General features: G+C 41.8%; 1 protein-coding gene and 1 pseudogene across 2 annotated transcripts in view; one reads left to right on the top strand and one right to left on the bottom strand.

Annotated features, from left to right (window-relative positions):
• The window catches only part of YJU2 (YJU2 splicing factor homolog), a 29639-nt gene extending 22107 nt beyond the window's left edge, over positions 1–7532 (top strand). The window contains exons 6-7 of the mRNA XM_085884306.1: positions 6665–6785; positions 6899–7532. Of these exons, the coding sequence (XP_085740432.1) occupies positions 6665–6785; positions 6899–7273 (496 nt within the window). The 3' untranslated portion in view covers positions 7274–7532. The remainder of the gene's footprint in view (positions 1–6664; positions 6786–6898) is intronic.
• Positions 7533–10299: 2767 nt separating this feature from the next.
• Positions 10300–21105, bottom strand: part of LOC147024410 (uncharacterized) — a 41730-nt pseudogene continuing 30924 nt past the window's right edge. The window contains exons 2-3 of the transcript XR_015059015.1: positions 17042–17477; positions 10300–13787 (exon numbers count right to left, since the gene is read on the bottom strand). The product of XR_015059015.1 is annotated as an uncharacterized LOC147024410 (transcript). The remainder of the gene's footprint in view (positions 13788–17041; positions 17478–21105) is intronic.

The raw sequence follows: 21105 nt of genomic DNA, 5'->3' as shown, positions 1-21105 counted from the left end.
CCATTTTCCCCGCTAAAGCGAGGGTGAGCCTTGTGGGCCCCATGACAATCTTCTCCACTTTACCCTGTTTTCTGCATCTCCCCTTCTTAATCCCCTTGCCCACATTTCCTCTTCCACCACCTTAAGCCAAGTTTTTCTCGGTCTTCCCCGTCCTCTACTTCAGACTACACTCATTTCCAACACTCCTCTCACCCAGTCACTTTCATCCTTCCTCAACACATGACCCAACCACCTCAACCTGTTTCTCTTCACAACCTCCATCACAGACTCTATTCCCATCATCTTCCGCAAGTCATCATTTGTCTTCCTCTCTCTCAACGATACTCCACACATCCACGAACCATTCGCATTTCCACCCTTTCCAGCCTTTGTTGCTGCTCCATGTTCAGTACCCATGTCTCACTCCCATAAATCATCGTACTCCTCACACATGTAGCATACACCTTTCCTTTCAGCTTCAACGACACTCCCCTCTTCGTCAGCACGCCACTCAGTTCCCAAAACTTCTTCCATGCACATCTCACTCTAGCAACCGTCGAAGAGTCTGATCCACCTTCTCCATTCAGCACGTCTCCAAGATAGCAAAATGTTTTCACACCTTCCAGCTTCATGCCGTCTCCAAGATCCAACTCAACAATTCCTTCATCTGCTGCTCCCTTGATGCACACCTTACACTTGAATGTAGCTGCCACACTGGTTAATGACCCTCTCACCCCACTACATTTTCGATGAACCCATTCAGCACACATTGTACACTGAATGGAGTTCACTCCGACACCCTTCCTGCACACAGCACACGGCCACTTCCCAGTCCTTTCCACCTCACCACATGCTTTACCACTTGCCATCACCTTCCTCTTTCCGATATTCACCTTCAAACCTTTTGCCTCCATACATTCCTTCCACTTGTTCATCTTCTCCTTCAGTCCATCCATACTCTCTGCAATCAACACTAGATCATCTGCATACAGCAGCTCCCACGGTAAACCCTCCTTTACCCTCCGAGCCAGCACCTCCATCACAACTACAAATAGAAGTGGACTTTGTACCGACCCCTGGTACACTCCTACCCTCACCTCAAACTCACCACTGTTCCCGTCCTTCGTCTTTACAGCTGTGCGTGCTCTCTCGTACATGGCCATCACTACTCTGATCAACCATTCCTCCACTCCTAACTTCCTCAATGCCCATGCCATTACTTCGCGTGGGACCCTATCAAATGCTTTCTCCAGATCAACAAACCCAAAAAACAACTTCTTCCTCTTCTCCATGTACTTCTGCAACTGCCTTACAATAAAAATCACATCTGTCGTTCTTTTCCTGGCATAAATCCAAACTGCATTTCGTCAATATTTACCTTCTTCCTTATCCTCTTCTCCAACACCCTTTCCAATACCTTCATTCCATGCTCCAATAACTTTGTTGCTCTATAGGAGCCACAGTCCGGAGGGTCACCTTTCCCCTTGTACAGAGGGACGAGGGTACTCAGTTCCCAATCCACTGGAATGCGGCCTTCTTTCACCACAAGATTACAGATCTCTGTCATTCTCTTCACACCCCAACTTCCCGCTGCCTTCAACATATCTCCCACAACTCCCGTCGGCCCTCCTGCTTTTCTACTCTTCATTGCTCTTATAGCTTCCTCAACTTCCTTCTCAGCTATCTTCTCTGCTGGTCCTAAAACCGGGTTACTCTCGATGTTGCTATCCCATTCATTTTCTACATTCAACAGCCTTTCCATATATCTTTTCCATCTGAGTCCACAACGATTTGTCCCACTTCACCCTTCAAGCAACTCACGCCCGTCACATCAAATCTCTCTCTCGCTATCTGCTTTGCAATCCTGAATACCGCTCTCTTACCCTCCTCTGAATCCAAGCGTTCTCCGAACATTTTCCTCTGAGCCTCCTGCGCCTTTGCTACCTCTTTCTTTGCAGCCTTCTTGGCTTCCTTATAACTTTCATGTGCTGCCTCTTCTTCCACCGTACCCTTCGCCTTTTGCCATTCCTTGAACTTCTTCCTCTTCTCTTCAATCGTCTTTCCAACTTCATCACCCCACCACCATGTTTCCGAGTGCCTCGGTGGTCCTTTTGTCCATCCACATACCTCACCAACGGCTCCCAATAGATTATCTTTCATTGACATCCAACCACTTTCAAGCTCAACCACATCATCTTCAACCATACTCAGCCTCTCTCTTAATGCTTCCTTCACTGTCGCCTCTTTCAACCTCCACACCTTCCTCCTCGGTTGGTACTTCACCCGCTGAATTTTCCTCGCACCTTTCACCCTTATATAGCAGAAAACCAGGTGGTGCTGTGAAACTGTCTCCTCCCCTGGGATCACCTTTGTGTCCTGGAGGTTTCCCCTATCTCACCGACGCACCATCAGGTAGTCAATGGTTGTCGTTGATCCACCTGACGTGTATGTAATAAGCTTATTATCCGCTTTCTGGAATTGAGTATTACAAATCAACAAATCAGCTCCATCAGCAAACTCCAAGATCCTTTCACCTTCTCCATTTCTCACACCATATCCATAACCCCCATGGACTCCCTCAAAACCATCTGGACTCCTTCCCACATGTCCATTCAAGTCTCCTCCAACCACAACTTCCTCATCTTTCACATTTTCCATCAACTTCTCTATCGCACACCAGAACATGTTCTTCTCTTCATCGCTTCGACCGACCTGCGGGGCATATCCCGAGATGACGTTCACCAAGAGATTTCCGATCACGATTCTCACCATCATCAACCTTTCACTCACTCTAGTCACACTCACTACACTGTCTACAAAATCCTCAGAAAACATGACACCAACACCATGCACGCCTTCTGGGCACTCTTGCCACATAAACTTATATTTCTGCCCCTGCCTACCGTTCACCATTCTCACACCACTTCCCTTCTATCATGTCTCCTGCACACAACATATGTCCACTCTTCCACTTCTCCAGATCTCCCTGTCATTGTCCCTACATTCCATGTACCAAACCTCAGAAACCGATCTCCACGTGGGGCATCAGACGATTGGTCATCATGAATGGAAAAATTTCCTCCCTTGCTTAGATCGGGTTCCCCACCTTGAGTTTTAATGAGAGGGGGCGAGGACCCCCACGGGGTACTTCGGGCTGTACCCTGCCCATCAGTTGTACTCATCATGGTTTCCTTTTGAGGTGATGTTTTTATGGCTGGATGCCCTTCCTGACGCCAACCCTTTTAGTCGCCTCTTATGACACGCAGGGATACGGTGTACCTATTCTAACCGGGGCACACACTGGGAGTTACTTGCAAATTTTTTTTTAAAGTATATTGATTTTTTAAAGTATATTGGTTAGTCGATTTTGTTATTACTTGACGAAATCTACGATTTTGTCAAGTTTGTGGGTTTGTTTTGTTTGTTATCTTGCCAAAACGAAGTTTTTGCAAGATATGGTAGTCAGCTTGTATGTTTATTTATTTTTTATTTTTTAATTTTTTTTGTTTGTTTGTTTGTTTGTTTGTTTGTTTGTCTGTAATCACGTATAAAAAATTCTGCAGAGCACAGTTATCATTGGAAATTTTTGTAACTTCGCATATCAGAGGCCTATAGAGGTCCCTTTCAGTGCACAGAATTTTGAAGGTCAAGGTCAAAGGTCAAGGTCACTTTGGCGCAAATCAGGGGAGTTGACGAAACCCTTATTTTTTGAGTAATTTTGATCGGATCATCTTCAAACTTCATGGGAATATAGTTCATGGTCTGGCGCTCAGCTGATTAATTTTTGGTGGCGATTGGCCTTGACCTTCATCTGTTTTTTGTTGTTTTTTTTGTTTTTTGGGTCTGTAATCACGTATAAATCACTCTGCAGAGCACAGTTGTCATTGGAAATTTTTGTAACTTCGCATATCAGAGGCCTATAGAGGTCCCTTTCAGTGCACAAAATTTTGAAGGTCAAGGTCACTTTGGCGCAAATCAGGGGAGTCGACGAAACACTTATTTTTTGAGTAATTTTGATCGGATCGTCTTCAAACTTCATGGGAATATAGTTCATGGTCTGGTTATTCTGTTTGTTTGTCTGTTTGTCTGTCTGTTGATCGCCTGCAGGTCACAATTCTAAACTGATCATCATGAAACTTTACCAAGTTGTAGAGGTAGTCTCACCTGAGAAGCCTCTTGATTTGAGGTCAAAGGTCATCATGAGGTCATATTTTTAAAATCGTCATTTTTCATCCGATTGACTTGAATGTTGAACAGGATTTGCCTATTGCGTCACTGAATTGGGAAACCAACTATTTTTTGAGATCAAAATGTCAAAGGTCAAACAATTAAAATCACAATTTTCAACTGAAAAGTTGTCAATTTTCATTCAATTAACCTGAGAATTAAGCAGCAATTGCAGAGTGCATCACTGTATTTGGAAACCAACTATTTTTGAGATCAAAAGGCCAAACGTCAACTCAAGGACAAACATCTGAAATCATCAATTTACATCCTATTAACTTGAAAGTTCAACAGGAGTTGCATAGTCCATCACTGAATTGGGAAAGCAACTCTTTTTGAGGTCAAAAGGTCAACTCAAGGTCAAACTTCTAAAATCAAATTTCATATGAAAAATCGTCAATTTTCATCTGGTTAACCTGAAAATTAAGCAGCAATTGCATAGTACATCGCTGAATTTGGAAACTAACTATTTTTGAGGTCAAAAGGTCAAATTCAAATAAAGATAAAACTTCAAAAATCATCAATGACAATCTGAAAAATAATAGTTTTTCATCCGATTGACCTGAACTTTGATTAATATTGTGAATTATAATGTTAACGAAATGGACAACTTGATGTATCCATGGCAACCTTTGGAGAAGGGGGGTGGGTGAACAAGTATCGTGCTCTGCATGACGTCTTTTTCTTGTTCCTTTGTCTGTTTGTTTGTTTACAGGATGTCTCAAAAAGTTGTGGACGGATCTGGATAAATGTTGTGGACAGGTTGGGTGTGCGACACGGACAAACTGATTATATTTTGGTGAAGATCCGGATCCGGATCCGACTACTGTAATTTTTAAAGTGATTCTTCACCATTGAGAGATAGGGCGAAACGATGTAATTTTTAAAGTGATTCTTCAACATTGAGAGATAGGGCGAAACGATGTAATTTTTAAAGTGATTCTTCACCATTGTGAGATCGGGTGAAACGATGTAATTTTAAAAGTGATTCTTCACCATTAAGAGATCGGGCCAAAAACTATATATCGCATGATATTTCAAAAACGTATTGGGCCAGATATGTTGTCGTGGATCAGTCATTGCGTGGTGGTGGCATGCGCTCTGCCGAGTGTCCTTCTCGTTATGTATGTGATTCAGGGCGCTACCGGGATAGCTTGGATATATGCCCACTCACCATTGAGTTGCCCAGCCTGAGTTTGAATCCTGACCCAGCTAGAAGCTGTTATCCTGGTGTTTCACATGCAGGTTGAAGCATCAATGTGTTTTTCCCATCCCTCGGATGGATGCTAAACTGGGTCTTCCGTTTGCCGGCATTAGTTAGTGGACGTTAAAGATCCCACGGTTTCACTTGTGAAGATTAGGTGAGCTGTCATCGACATCCTGAAAAAATTCCAAATTACTGCAATAATCAGTTGAACGTTTGGCCTGGCCAGCAAGTTCAGGAAAAATTTGGGCCAAAAACGTTCCCCTGGCCTAAAGAAGAAAGAGATGTGATCAATTATTTTTAATCTTTTAAAAACTTGCTTTTTGGCATTTTATCAGAGGTTCAAACCATACTCCATTCAGTGCAAGGCAATTGCAAACCTGAGACATATTCATATTTATGGGTTTTCACACTCATGTTTTTTCGATGATCTCAAAGTAAATCATCATTATTAACCAACTGATTATTTTTCTTTTTTTTCACTTTAATATCACAGTGTTACATTTGGATTATTGGTCACATTTTGATGGGATCATCAAAGCCAACAAAGCTTCTGCAGTCAGAGCTACCAATCAAAATAATCATAAACGAGATCAATTTGCAATATTTATTAGTCACCGAAATCTAAAAGCAATAGTTGACGAAACAAGAATTGTCCTTCATCCCGTCCTTGCATTCTGAACTGCAAGTCGTGTTGTGACAAGGCAGTTGTTTTGAAATAACTGTTCAAAGCCAAAAACTAGGCCAGTGCATATAGAATACCTCCTTCCTTGCCGTAAGGAACAAAATTATTATACAATTCTATACAGGGCAGTTCTCCCCCTTTCCATACAAAATGGGTTGCAAATGCAGCCTGAAAGACGATGTGATGCAACGATGATTATGATCCTGAATCATAACGGGTTATTGATACGACGCCCGTTATTGATATGACGCTGGGAAGCAAACTGTTGAATTTTCCTTCCTTTGTTTTATTGAGCTCAGCGTCGCTGTAACTGCTCGTTATTAATACGATGATGAATAAAAAGTACGATTCTGAGTTTTCTTTTTAATCTAGACAGGAAAGACGTTACATTGCTCTTTGAGGACCCGAGGATCCATGGTTGAAATTGCACAGTGATTTGAACCCTAGATTGCCAGCACTCTTTAAGAGTATACCATGGTGCACCCTCACCATCAGTGCCAATTCAGTTTGGTATCGGTGATTGTTTCTCACATTTCAGTGCCTCATGTGCTTGTTTTTTTTGTCATTCACAGAGCATTATTCAGTAGTGCCAGGGTCAAGCGCATTCAAGAAGACAATTCAGACTCTGATGATGATTCGCTATCCAATAAACGTTTTAGGCTTTTCAGCAAGGCAACGGATGTTCTTACTGAGGTCTGATTGCCTTCACACATGTGTGACAGTGTCGGTGTTTTGTAACGTAATTTTTGAAAATGACTTCTGTTGCTCTGTCTCCATTAAATTCTAATCTTAATCATTGTTTCCAGGATAGTGAAAAACATGACAAGAAGAAACAGAAAACTGAGAACCAGGAACATAGTGTCAGCTCATCAGGGCTGCGCTTCAAGCTGAAGGATGTCATCGTCAAAAAACCAGCCTCTGAAAAGAAGCCAGGAAAGCTTGAAGGCCTTTCAGGCATGGGTTCCTCGACTGATGAAAGGGTGGCTTCAAGCATGAAGATCGAAGGACTTTGCTCTTCACAAGAGATCAAAACTTCACACTGCACAACAGGAACTGGAAATGCAAGTAGTTTGGCAGGGTGCACCAGTGTTTCACAAAGTGCTATGGGCACACGTGGCACTGGCTTTGCTCTCCTCGGAACCTATTCGGACAGCAGCAGTGGCGGAGAAAGTGAGACGTAACTGGATGTACATCAGAAACCTTCTTCAGCTTTTAATTAATTGCTTGTATTATCCGACCTTCTTGCTGTTATTATTTCAGGAAAGTTGTATTTTGCATTATTTGCATAGAATTTTGTGTTTATGTTTCATTCATTCTGCCTCTGTGTGTTATTCTTTATTTTTTCCCTTTATCCCGCTCTGTGTTAAAGTAACTGTTAAGTTTGTCTGGATTGCAGTAATTCTGTAAAAAAATATATGCAATAAAAAAAATAAAAATGCACCAGTGTTTCACATAGTGCAATAGGCTGTTTTAGGCACAAGAGAACACAAGTAATATTCCGTTGTAATGACATTTGGTTTTCTGTGGGTAACGTCTGTTTTCAGGAAAACCAGTTAAATGCTATAATAGGCCTGCCAAGAACTTTGTGCAAAGACCACCACTTCTCTGTTAATAGTAAATAACCATGTGAGGTCAACAGGTCATGGGATGCCAAACATGGTGTGAGCAGGTGTTATCCCTGAATTTGACATTGAAGGTCACTTTTTTAAGGTCAAATTTGACTTTTCTTTTTCAATTGTGCATTGACTAGACACATAAAATGATATTTTAAGTAAACAAATTAAACAAATATGATCACTTAAGGGTTGCTGAAGCCATTGCACACACTTCAATGGCGAAAATCCGAAAGATGCCTGAAACATCACAAATTACATCACACCTTCGGGCGGTGTTTCTGTCCGGATGGGAGTTTGTCTCCAGATGCTCCAGGCCAAAATGCTAGTCAGAACTATCGGATATGAGACTTGCACTCTCATACACTATAGTTGGTAACAGGTCCTACAATAGTAGTCTGCAGAGAATTACTACAGGAAAGGAATGTTATTTTTGCCTGGGGCGCATCTACAGAGCTCATCATTTATGGTCAGTCACTGGTTGTATCTCTTGACAAACCTGCTAATGCACACACATTTGGCAACCTCACTGCCAACTTATCGTGGACATACTTATATGGACATACCACCATATCGATGTGAACTTTGTTCAATAAGTGCCTGGATTAGTGAAAGGTGCAACCCAAAAGTGGCAGACTGGAACATGTCATCCGATAAGATGAGCCATCGATGGTCACCACGTGCCTCTCACAATTGATGAAAACAAATCAGACTTGATATGGTTCATCTCTCAGGAGATCAGGCAAGGTATTTTGCACACTGAAGTGGTTGTGGCTGGAGTACTTGAAGACGAAACTGAGGTACAATCAACAAATTCTTCCACTGACGTGATACCGCTGAAAGCAGCACATGAATAAGCCGACGCGAGAATTCTCCTAGATGCAGTACACAGCTCCTGTGCGACAGTAGTTGTATCAGTTAGTCACACTGATGTTTTCCTCATGTTGGTCTACCACCTTGACAAGATGTGATGCACGAACCTATGGATGATGATGGGAACTTAGAAAAAGCAGAGATTCATACCCATTCATGATATCCATCGCTGTCTGTCACCTGATATTTTGGTGTCACTGCTTGCCTTCCATGCGATTTCTGGCTGCAACAAGACGTTGTACATTCGAGGGCACACAAAGAAAGTGATTTGGAAAGTATTTAGCAAAAACCCAGCACTGTTGGAATGTCTTGGCAAAGCTCCCTTGACTGAAGAAGCAATCCATGGCATCAGAAAAGTTCTTCTGCAAGGTGTACGATGCCAGCGCCGACTCAAATGACGATGCTCGTAGATGGCTTTTTGTGAAAACCAGTCAGACAGAATGTCTTCCACCAACAAGCGATGCGTAGTGGCAACACATCAAACGAGCCCACTATCAGGCGTCATTGTGGGAACTGGCCTGCAGCAGCACGCCAGATCCAGGTGATGCAATAATTTTCAGTTGGCAGAAGGAGACCAGTGACCCATCTAAGTTGATACCAGTGCTAACGACAATAGTCTCGGTCCCAAAGAAATACTTAGACGTTGTGTCATGCAGCTGCAAGAAAGAAGTGTGCAAATCTCGCATGTGCAAGTGCCGAAAATCACACGTGCAGTGTTGTTCTCTCTGCGGGTGCCATGATCATGGCACATGCATGAAAAGAAAGTTAATACTTTGAAAACTCTTAAAGTACTTGCTGTGCAGTCTAATTTCATGTTTTTTTTGTTTGTTTGTTTGAGTTTGGAACCCTAAAATCCCATTTGTAGCATTAAAATTCCATCTGCATCATCGGTCGAAGCCAAGATATGGGTTCATTTCTTTTGGTGGCCATCGTTTTCACCATCTTGAATTTGTGGGGTTCTGGTAAAAAAAAATATCCAGTTTAGCAAAAGTGATTTTCATAATCAGCAGGGTCAATTTAGTCCAAAAAAGTATGTTACCAAAATTTAACACGACTTGCTGCTTCCATTGCGTTTTCCATTTTTTGTGCCCCGTCTAATATTGGAAGTTATGTTTCCAGTTTTCGAATGAGTTAACAGTTTTGGATTTGCCGAGGGGCCACTGTCTTGGCGCACGGTGTGTCGTGGTCATTCTGGTGGTGGGAAGGTTGTCACTCTCGTTCATGGATAGGGTATACAAACAAGTCGGTGTTCATGACGCATCTGTAGTTTCAGCTGGTAGGCCACTCACCCATTTGTGATGGATGCAGAAGATCGGCGTCCGGCGATGGCACTCATGATCAGTAGTTTTTCGTGAAGTACCGCTAAGTTGTGAGCTGGAAAATACATGGAAACGTATTGTACCGCTGCCACCTTGACAGTAAGGTAGTGACGGGGGACTCCAGGTCAATGAATCACGACCAAACATAGGACTTATGAACGAGAGGAATACTTTAATGCCAGGTCAGAACATGTGCAAACCGCAAGATGGTGGTGCCTATGGGTATATATAACAATGACCCGCCAAAGGCGCTAACCCTACTGGTGCAGTTCGACAAAGTTTTGCAATGTAACCAACATTTTTACATCTAATAAGGGAGGGGAAGGCAGCGTGAGGAGAAGGGAGAGGAACCTCCCTTGGGCGAAGTCATGCTGAAATAGGTGGTAACACACACACACACACACACACACACACACACACACACACACACACACACACACACACACACACACACACACACACACACACACACACACATACACCTTCAGGCTCAAAGACTTGCAGCAGAACCAGTAACCTTGCAGCAGAGATGTGCAAAAGACTTTACCCATCTGAAGGTTGGATGACATGGTGGAAGACAAGGTTGTCTTCAAAAATAAAATCATGCAAGAAGCCACAGATGACCATTGGCTGCTGAGCAATGGAAAGCTGAGACTATCAAAGATCATTGACCTGTTCTTATCATCAGAGATTGAATCATATTATTACCTGTTTCACACTGGCCTCTTCTTTCAAGGACTTCCTTATCGGTGTCATGTTCCAGCTACATGGAAACTCATGCTGTCTGGTGGGAAAACTGCAAAGGACTGGGTCACTCTCCAGATATGTGGCCAGCATGCATGGAAGTGAAAAGCTTCCCCTGGTGATGATTGGGAAATCCCATCAGCCAGGGCACTTTTTGAAGAACGTGTCAAAGCTTTTTCTCAAATGCAAAAACTTAGATGATGAGTGGCAGAGATACCTTCAAAGACTGTTATCATCAGTAGGATTGCACGCTCTTGGTCCACGGTCATTTTACACGCCCAATAATGGCCAATTGTTCATCTCACCCAACTGATAATCTCACATGATTATGTATCACATCTGAGTTCCTTCCAGCCAACACAATCTTATTAATCTGTTTATATGGATCAGGAATTAGTCAAAAGCCTCAATGGTCATTACCAGTGCAAGCTTTACTCTCGTATCGTTGAAGCTCTTCATACTGACGACAGCAAGGTTGCCCTGGTTGACCTCAAGAGCGTCACCCATCCCAAAGCTATTCATCTATTTGTGGAGGCACAGTGGGATGTGGCAATGCATCCAATCGCTAACTGCTTCAATAAAAGAGAGATTGTGAAATATGGTGATATTTTTGGGGGGACTCCAAAAAAACAGACAATGTTGTTGCTGATGTTTCTCTCGTACCACACATGTCGTGAGAGGAATTTCTGATGTCTGTGTAGTTCATAGACAGTTGATCACAACTGGCAAGGTGAGTGATCAACAGCTACTCCAGGCTGTTGCTGATGCAAAGCAGAATCCTCCAGACAATGATAAGACAAGTGGGCAAGTAGGATGATGATGATGAAGACAAGCAGCCTACATCTCCAAAATCAGCTGAGCTGCTGGAAGCCTTTGACTTTGTGTGCTTTTTAATGCAGCAAATGGTTATTGAGGACTCGTTGGACAACTCACTGATGACCATTAAGACCAACGTACACTTGAAAATTGTACACGACAGAAAGCAGAAAACGATTACCTTTTATCCAAATAACTTTGACACTCTTGTGTGAGCATACTTCATCTTATTTGATGAAGAGAAGCTGCTCTCGATGTAAGCAACAGCTGCTTTAAACCATAAGCTGGTGAACTGAGGTGTTTTTTTTTTTTCATAATAGGAGTCCCATGTACTTGTATCTACTCGTATTGCTGTTTTACTTATACATTGTACTATAAAGTAAAGGATAGCCAGAGGATAATTATTAACCAGATATATGAATATGTTGCTCCTCTAAAATAGGTTGGCGAGCAAGTTTAGTAATCCTCAGTAATCAAGTTTAGTACTTACTGGACTGTTGTTGGTTACATTCCTATGGCTACTCACTCTTGCCAACCTGCACTTGGCAAGCCAGCCCAGGTAGCCAATGACACTGGACTGACTCTGGCTGGACATTCTGACAGCTGTACAGCCGGTTTGCCAGAATCTGTCTGGCATCATTGGTTGCATGGACGGTGAGTTTGCCAAATGGCCTTCAACACAAGGTGGAAAGGTTTTCCTCCTGCAGTGGACTGAAATTGGCTCATTTACTGTTTTACTATTACAAGTTTTGCAGTTAAGCTCAAATCTACCTTTCCTTCCACTTATGTAACCTCTGTCACACCTGAGTCTCATATTTTTTTTCGTTTTTGCCTGTCTGTCTACAGCAGCTGCATATTCTTTGGCATTGAAGAATTGCGAAACTTTCATTAATGGACCCAAGACTGAGCTTCTTTGGGTTTGCTTCCAAGGAAATTTACTGGAGTCAGGGAATATTATCAGAAATCTGGCAAATCTGGGAACAAATTCCTTCACCAATGTGTTTGTGAGGGTGTCCACTAACACATTTCAAAAAGTTTAAATTCAACTCCCCAAGGGGAACCAATGACAGGGGTCAACAGGGGTCAATGACCTTTTAAGATCAAATGTTTCTTATATTTACATTCTGGGTCACAGTATCTTACAGGAAGCATCGAAATTATTCAAAGTAGGCTCACTTTAAAGCTCAGAACATATCTGACATGGTGATACCTAAAACAAATCGATATGTTAAAAAGTTTACACAATTTTGAGCAAAAAAACCATAATTTTTTGTCATTTTTGGGGTAAAAATTAACTTTTCTGGTCTACAATTCGTCTTCTAGGGAGATACCCCTTCGTTTCATTTTTCTGAAAGTTTCCAGCAGACTGCCCAAGATATGCAGCCTTAATGTATTATAAGTAAAACATTCTGGTATTTATAAAATTTAAATTATGAAAGGTCACTGACCTTTATTGTTTTCCCTTATTGTAACATCAATTGTAATAACCGTTACTGGGAATCCGGAATCGGTTTACCATCGGTTCGTCCGCTTTCGTGTAACGGTTTAAATTGATACTGCTCCACAATGTCAAATACCTCAGGAGTCGAGGTCTGAGTCTTCTCCAGACTCTACATCATCAGGGATACAGTTCATACATGTAATGCCTTTACAACTTCCGCATGCTGAGATACACTTGACACCATTCTTCTTGCAGTTGCACCGCCGGTTGCTGCAATCTCCAGCACAATTGCAGGTCGTGAACCGGAGCAGCTCCTCAGGAGCCATGGGGTCTACTGTTGGAACTGGATCATAACCACGAACCCCTACCATCCATCCATAGTCACTGGGGACATGCTCTGCAGCAGCATCCAGTCCCGGGTTTGGAGATAGGCACGGAGAGAATGCTGTGCAGCTGTACCCTCTGTTGGAGGCAGAGTCTCTGGTTTGATCAGCCCGGCCACCGCCTTCCGCAAGAACATGTTGTATCGAATTGCACCCAAAGTAGTACCTGGTTCATGGTAAATGTGCTGGAAAATCACAATACCAGCCCCGATCACCACGTCCTTAGTAGCCCGTACGTCAAGGAAGATGTCCATATGTTCATCAATGTCCCCTGCACAAAACCTGTCAAATAGAGTCGTTTTCCCGTGGCCCCCGATTGCAGAAACCATATCACAACCGGTGAAGGCATGAGTAAACCGCAGGTACTGCTTCTGTCTTTCAGAGAGAGCTTCTCGGATCCTCCTGACATTGTAAGAGCCCTTCAATGTGGTTAAGAAGATTCGATGGTTGGTGCTTGAGCTATGGTGTACCAGCATTATCAGCATGTCCGCGTCTTCCGCCTGCACCTGAAAATAGAATAAGATATGAGCAAAGCGTCTTGAATTTTGCAAACGCGGTGAACTTAACAATGAAAAGTTATTTAACTATGCTACTCTTCTTTTCTGAGGATAAATGCACTTTCATAACAATGTGGCACATCAAAATACAAGTGACGTTACAAAAATGACGATCATGTGTTTACTGATGCCCAGTGCAGCACAACATTTGCATTTGCCAAATTAAAAAAAAAAAATAACATTGCCTCTTCTATTTTTATTTAACTCAGTTAATTAGTTTTATATGTGCCAATGTCAAGGTTTTTTTGTTTTGTTTTATCAACACAGAAACAAATCAAAAGTAATCATAGTTGATGTAAGTAAAATACCTACACAAAATTTTACTGACCTCAACAGAGTCATGTGTAGCAGCAGCCAGTGCCGCTCTCACAATCGAAGTGTGAGATTGAGCGGAGGTGCAGGAATAATGTCTACGTCCATACTGCTAGCCTGTACTGCCCTACAACGGAAAAAGCTAGGGTTAAAAAATTAGGGTAACAAAAGAAAAATACCTGTAACGGTTATTACAATTTATGTTACAACAAGGGAAAACAGTAAAGGTCAGTGACCTTTCATAATTTCAATTTTATAAATACCAAAATGTTTTACTTATATTATATATTATTTCCGAGTTTGTGGTTTCGTGTCGCGCTATCTTCGACTTTGTTCTGCGTTCGAGTAACGTGATATTCGGCTTACATTATCTCAAAGACCATATGAGGTGCATGGTACAAAAAAAAGTAAATAAAATGGTTCTGAAACAGTGAAATTGTATTCCACTTACTGCATTAAAGTAAAATTACTACTGATACTCTGCATCAGTTCCTTTCTCAAACACACCCACCCCAACATGTCGCGCAGAGTGCGGGTTATGGTAGTAATACATAAAGGCTGCATATCTTGGGCAGTCTGCTGGAAACTTTCAGAAAAATGAAACGAAGGGGTATCTACCTCGAAGACGAATTGTAGACCAGAAAAGTGAATTTTTACCCCAAAAATGACAAAAAAAATTATGGTTTTTTGCTCAAAATTGTGTAAACTTTTTAACATATTGATTTGTTTTAGGTATCATCATGTCAGATATGTTCTTAGCTTTAAAATGAGCCTACTTTGAATAATTTCGATGCTTCCTGTCAGATACTGTGACACAGAATGTAAATATAAGAAAAATTTGATCTTAAAAAAGGTCATTGACCCTTGTTGTCCCCTGTCACGGGTTCCCCTAGGGGCGTTGAATTTAAACTTTTTGAAATGTGTTAGTGGACACCCTTACGAACACATTGGTGAAGAAATTTCTTGGTAAGGAATTTGTTCCCAGATTTTTGCAATATTCCCTGACTACTGTTTTTTTTTTTAATTTAATTTTTTTTTAAGACAACTAATTACAGCAATTTGCAAAGCCTGCTGTTGGTTTAGTGGTTTGGGTGGCTGACTTGGGATCCTAGGGTCCTGAGTTTGAGCCCTGTTTGCTGCTGAATTAATACCAGGTGGGGTTGACTCAGCCTGTCATCCTTCTGAGGTCAGAAAAAATGAGTACCAGTGTCCTGGGAATAGGGATATTGAATCAGCAGCATAGCTGTGTCCCCAACCAATGATGCAACCAACAGCCATAAGGCTGCACTCAAAAGAAGAAGACAATGTGGTGGAAAATAATTCAATTTCCACAAGTTGGATCAGAACACCAATTCAAAGGAGAATCTTTAATTTCGTATATATGGAGGAAGAACATTGAATGCTTGACTGAAACATTCAAATGGACTTCACTGAAACAAAAGCCCAAAGCAATTCTTCTTATACACAATTTGACATTCCAAAGAATGGGAGGGGAGAACTACAGGGTTAGCTGATAAGCATTAGGCAAAAGAACTCAAACTGCAATACGTGCCCACTGGGTGAAAAAGAATGACATAATCATGGCAAAAGTTGCAGTGTTATCAACCAGGTCACCTTGTTTCATAGTAAGACATTCCTTTTATCAATATTTAGGTCAAAAGACTCTTAGGTAAAGGGAAACATAACTGACAGCTAATTCGCCTGTAGCATAAAAATTACATTTATAAAGCACCAGCAACAATTATAATTGAGAGTACATGAATATAATTACTTTTCTTCCACATTCCCCCCTTTTTTCCATATCAGGAAAATTTGAATAATTATATTACACATCTCATATGTCATATCTTTTGACCTTTTTTGTCTTTTTTTTTGACCTTTTGACCTTTGATCTTTTGACCTTTTGACCTCAAAAATAGTTGGTTTCCAAATTCAGTGATGCACGATGCAATTGCTGCTTAACTTACAGGTTAATCAGATGAAAATTAACGATTTTTCAGTTGAAAATTGATGATTTTAGAAGTTTGACATTGAGTTGACCTTTGACCTTTTGATCTCAAAAAAGAGTTCGTTTCCAATTTCAGTCATGCACTATGCAATTACTGCTTAATTTTCAGGTTAATCGGATGAAATTGTTCACCATTGAGTGATATGGCGAAAACGATATACCGTATAGCACGATACCTGAAAAAGTTGTCGACGGATTTGGATGAAACTTGGTGGATGAGTTGGTTATGAGACAAGAACAAGTCGATTAAATTTTATTTCAGGTCCGAATCCAGATCCGGCCTATTAGTGGGATGCAAAACGTAAACTAATCAGCCTGGCGGAAGTATACGCTCCACCGAGTGTCCTTCCAATTTTTTATCTTTACTACTTGATGCTATATGTAATTATTAAAAAGTAATTCCATGAGAATATCATCTGGGATCAATGTAGTTGGTCTGAGATGAAATGTATATCCTTGTACCGTATATGGAAAATTGGTAATTCACATGGAAATCATTAAATGCATCAAACATACCTAAGACCTGGAGTTATCAACATAAAATAGTATTTTTTATAAATCTCTCAAGTATATACAGTACTACAAAAATCACTCATAACGAACATTCTGTGAGGAATTTATTTCTTTCACCACTCATGTCCCTGTTCACGTGGAATTGCCAACCTCCACATCCTTGGAACTGCCTCTGAACAAACCTTCATACGTCCTGTACAATTAAAGTTATGTGCAGCAAAGGTAATTATGCCCATCCAACCTGCATAATATCTCCACTCCAACAAATTCATGTCTACCCTCCACAACATTTATATCCAAGAGCACATTATACAGCAAAACTAAAAAGTCTGATTAAGTAGCACATGCCTGCAGTGAGCAAGAAACATACCTTGAGATTTGGCCTCCTGTCATGGATTGATGTTGCCATGGAGGGTGTTGTATTCCAAAACTTCATTGGTGGCAAGAAGTGAATCAGCAGCACCAGCCCATAGGGGGAACCATATTCCAGGATATTTTGGATGAAGATATTATGCGCTTTATAAGCTGAAGGTAACAGAGGAAGGACTTGGCCCAAAGGATAGCTTTTGTGGCCAACATTACCGACTTCTTCTGGAATATATCGATTAGTTTGCCTTTCAAGCTAGACGCCAAACAAGCACACTCTGCTCAGTTCGATGTTTCACTTTGTCAACCTTCAGCTTCTCCGAGCATGCACTACATTTATATGCAGCATCGTTCACCGTTGCTTGCTCCTTGCTGAGCTTCTTGGATTCCTTTTTGCACACTGGAATGTGTGGTAGCTTCCAGTTCTGGGATATCTGCAACTACAAACAGAAAATTAGCATTTTAACCTTTTCATCTTGATATTGTGCACAATTTCTTGAAATCTCCATTTCTCCCATTCATGGCCTACTTTCTCATGTTTGTCCGAACCTTCTCCTCCAGACGTTCAAGTCGTGATTTACCCACATATCTTCTTGTCTCCCGTTGCCTGTGTCTCCCATTTACATAATTGTAGTTTTGCCTGTGCTCACTCTCTTTGTTTGGCTGCCCAATCATTATCTGTCTCACTTTTGCCATCCCTGTAAGTTCATCTTGCAACCATAAACCTTGATTTCTCTGTCGGCAGGGGAACAAAGTTGAGATTGCAAATAGTTAACATGAACTACCATCTTGAGAGACTGAAATTGAAAGAAAATAGAGTGATCGAGTTGAAGTGAATGTACAACTGTAAGACCAATTGTTTTGCTACAATTTTGCTGAAATATAAAGGCAAAAAATGTATTGAATCACTCAGAATCCATATATATATATATATATATATATATATATATATATATATATATATATATATATATATATATATATATATATCTTCTTCTTCTTTCGGCTTCTCCGGTTCGGGGTCGCCACAGCGGATCATCCGTATGATCCGCATAGTGATTTGGCACATGTTTTACGCCGGATGCCCTTCCTGACGCAACCCTGGTCGCCTCTTACGACACAGGGATATGGTACACCTATTTTAACCGGGATATACACCGGCCCAGTACACTGGAACACATTACGCCGACCTCGGAAGGATGACAGGCTGAGTCAACCTCCTGGTGTATTAATTCAGTGGCCCAACGGGGCTTGAACTCAGGACCTTTTGGATCCCAAGCCGCTGCCCTCACCACTGCGCCAACACCAGGATGTATGTATGTATGTATGTATGTATGTATGTATTATATATATATATATATATATATACATATATATGTATATATATATATATATATATATATATATATATATGTATATATGTATATATATATATATATATATATATATATATATATATATATATATATATATATATATATATATATATATATATATATATATATATGTATATATATATATATATATATATATATATATATATATATATATATATATATATATATATATATATATATATATATATATATGTATATATATATGTATATATATATATATATATATATATATATATATATATATATATATATATATATATATATATATATATACTGCATGTATATATATATATATATACATATATATACTGCATGTATATATATATATATATATATATATATATATATATATATATATATATATATATATATATATATATATATATATATATACTGCATGTATATATACATATATATATATATATACTGCATGTATATATACATATATATATATATATACTGCATGTATATATACATATATATATATATATATACTGCATGTATATATACATATATATATATATATATATATATATATATATATATATATATATATATATATATATATATTGCATGTATATATACATATATATATATATATATATACTGCATGTATATATATATATATATATATATATATACTAGGAAACTAGTAAGGGGGAAGGGTTAGCATAGCTAGACTGGCTTCATGGGGCAGGGGTAAGTCCTCATGGGGCCCGTGGAATGGATTAGTTAGAGGGATTGTAGCGAGATTTAGGTTGGGAAATTGATTAATGGGATTATTTGGAGACAGAGACAGACCTTGGATGTGTAGTGGGGACGTAGCTTAGCTACGTAGGTGAAATGGAACGTGCTATAGTTTAAGGGACGACGTGGGAGCACGAGTTAGTTAGGGGAGGTAGTTAGAAGGATGGCAGAGTTCAGTGTTGTGTGAGTTGAGAAGTTGAGTGGAAGCATGTGCTTGGTGAGTGTGTGAGGCCAGCGGGTCTGTGTGAGTGGAGCGAATGGGGAATGCATGGTGTGATGAGTGATTGGGGGGAGGAGTGACTCCCGCCCAAGGGACCCCGGGGTGAGTGTAGAGTGAGTTAGGGGGTTAGTTAAATTGAAAAATGGAGGTCGTTTTGTTGTTGGTGTGAATGTAGGCTCGAAACCCGTTTGGAGGGGTGCAGGAGCCCTGTTGACGGGCTGGGAGCGTGGCTGCGAAAGGTGAGTATCGCTGAGTGGTTACCCCGGGCACCAGGCTAGTCGGCCGTAGTAGGCCAAGGGCCCATGGGGGGCCGGGATAGCGTAGTGGGCACGGGTGCGCCTGCTTGGTGCGGGGGCCCGGGGCGCCATTAGCCGCGTGGGCAGTGTTGTGGGCACGGGTGACCCTCGGAAAGGGGCCTGGGAAGCCAGCCTGCCACGTGTGCGTTTCAGGGGAGGTGCCATGGGGGGCACTCCCTGGTGTTGAGGGAGCTGGTAGGCTTGGAGGCAGTGTAGTGCCCGGGGGTGCCATAGCGGGAGATTCGGCAGAGGGTCGTGCCTGCCAAAGGGAGCCACGCGTCCCAGCCATGAGATCGTGTGAGGGCACGGAGAGAAAATTGGGGGGCAAGGCCCGAAATTGTGAGGACACCAACACAGGCGACGGGAATCTGGGTTGTTAGAACCAATAGCTTAAGCGCGAGGCGCTTGTTGAAAGCCCCGGGGTAGTTTAACAGTTAAATTGATAGGGTAGATGAGGAAGTGTACCCCTCCGCACCATCCATCCCCTCGCTCTCGTTGTGGGGCGCTGGACCCACTTTGGGTTAGATCGCTGAAGTCTGGGGAGGCCATTCTGAGGCTTCATTGGGCTTCGACACAGGACGCTAGCTCTCCCTTGTTCCCCTCCGGGAAGGGAACGTAGGGGTTGGGAGTAGGCTTGGTGACAGGAAAGGTTAGCCGAACAAGGACAGTACAGGGGGTTAGGGGACGATTTATAGTGGGGAAGTAAAAATAAAAAAATAAGTTGGGGCTAAATTGGGGTTTGACAAATTAAGGGAGTGGGTGTAGACAGTGACAGGCAAAGGCGATAGGTTGGGAGGGAGACCGTAGAGTAGGTCCGAGCCCACCTTCCGAGTGGCCAGCACCACCGCACTCCCTCCACCAACCTCCACTGAACGGCGAAGGCTGGCCAGCTTCATCGGCAGCTGTTGTTTTGCTGCAAGGCCTGTGCCGGCTGGATCGGCTGCAGCTGCTGTGCTGCAAGGCCTGTACCGGCCGGATCATCTGCAGCTGTTTTCTGCAAGGCCTGTGCCGGCCAGTTCATCTGCCGGCTGTGTTTGCCTACAGCGGCCTTGTTCTGCAGGCTATGTTTGCCTGATCACCTTTGCCATGCCATGCCCACTGCCCCTGTTCACCAGCCCCGTTCAATTTTTGCTTTGCCCCCCCTGTTCATTGCCATGTGCGCCAGGATCAGAAAGCAACAGTTTGCAAGCTGCGAGAACTGCCCTGTTGGCAGCTACAACACGGGCCTGCAGTGGTGGCCCGTGCACCGTGTTTGCGTCCGTCCATTCATCCATCCATTCGTTGTGTTTATTGCGTGTGCCACTTGAGCTGGCACGGAGACTGCGTTTGTGCAGCCCATGCATCGTTGTGGTTCACTGCGTTCAGTTCAAAAGGGAAGGCCTTGGACTGCGTGTGAGCAGCCGGCCAC

The sequence above is a fragment of the Eptatretus burgeri genome, chromosome 6 (genome assembly GCF_056783735.1).
Source record: "Eptatretus burgeri isolate ZD-2024b chromosome 6, Ebu_testis_v1, whole genome shotgun sequence".
In the NCBI taxonomy this organism is placed as follows: Eukaryota; Metazoa; Chordata; class Myxini; order Myxiniformes; family Myxinidae; genus Eptatretus; species Eptatretus burgeri.
This window is presented reverse-complemented; position numbering and strand designations above follow the sequence as displayed.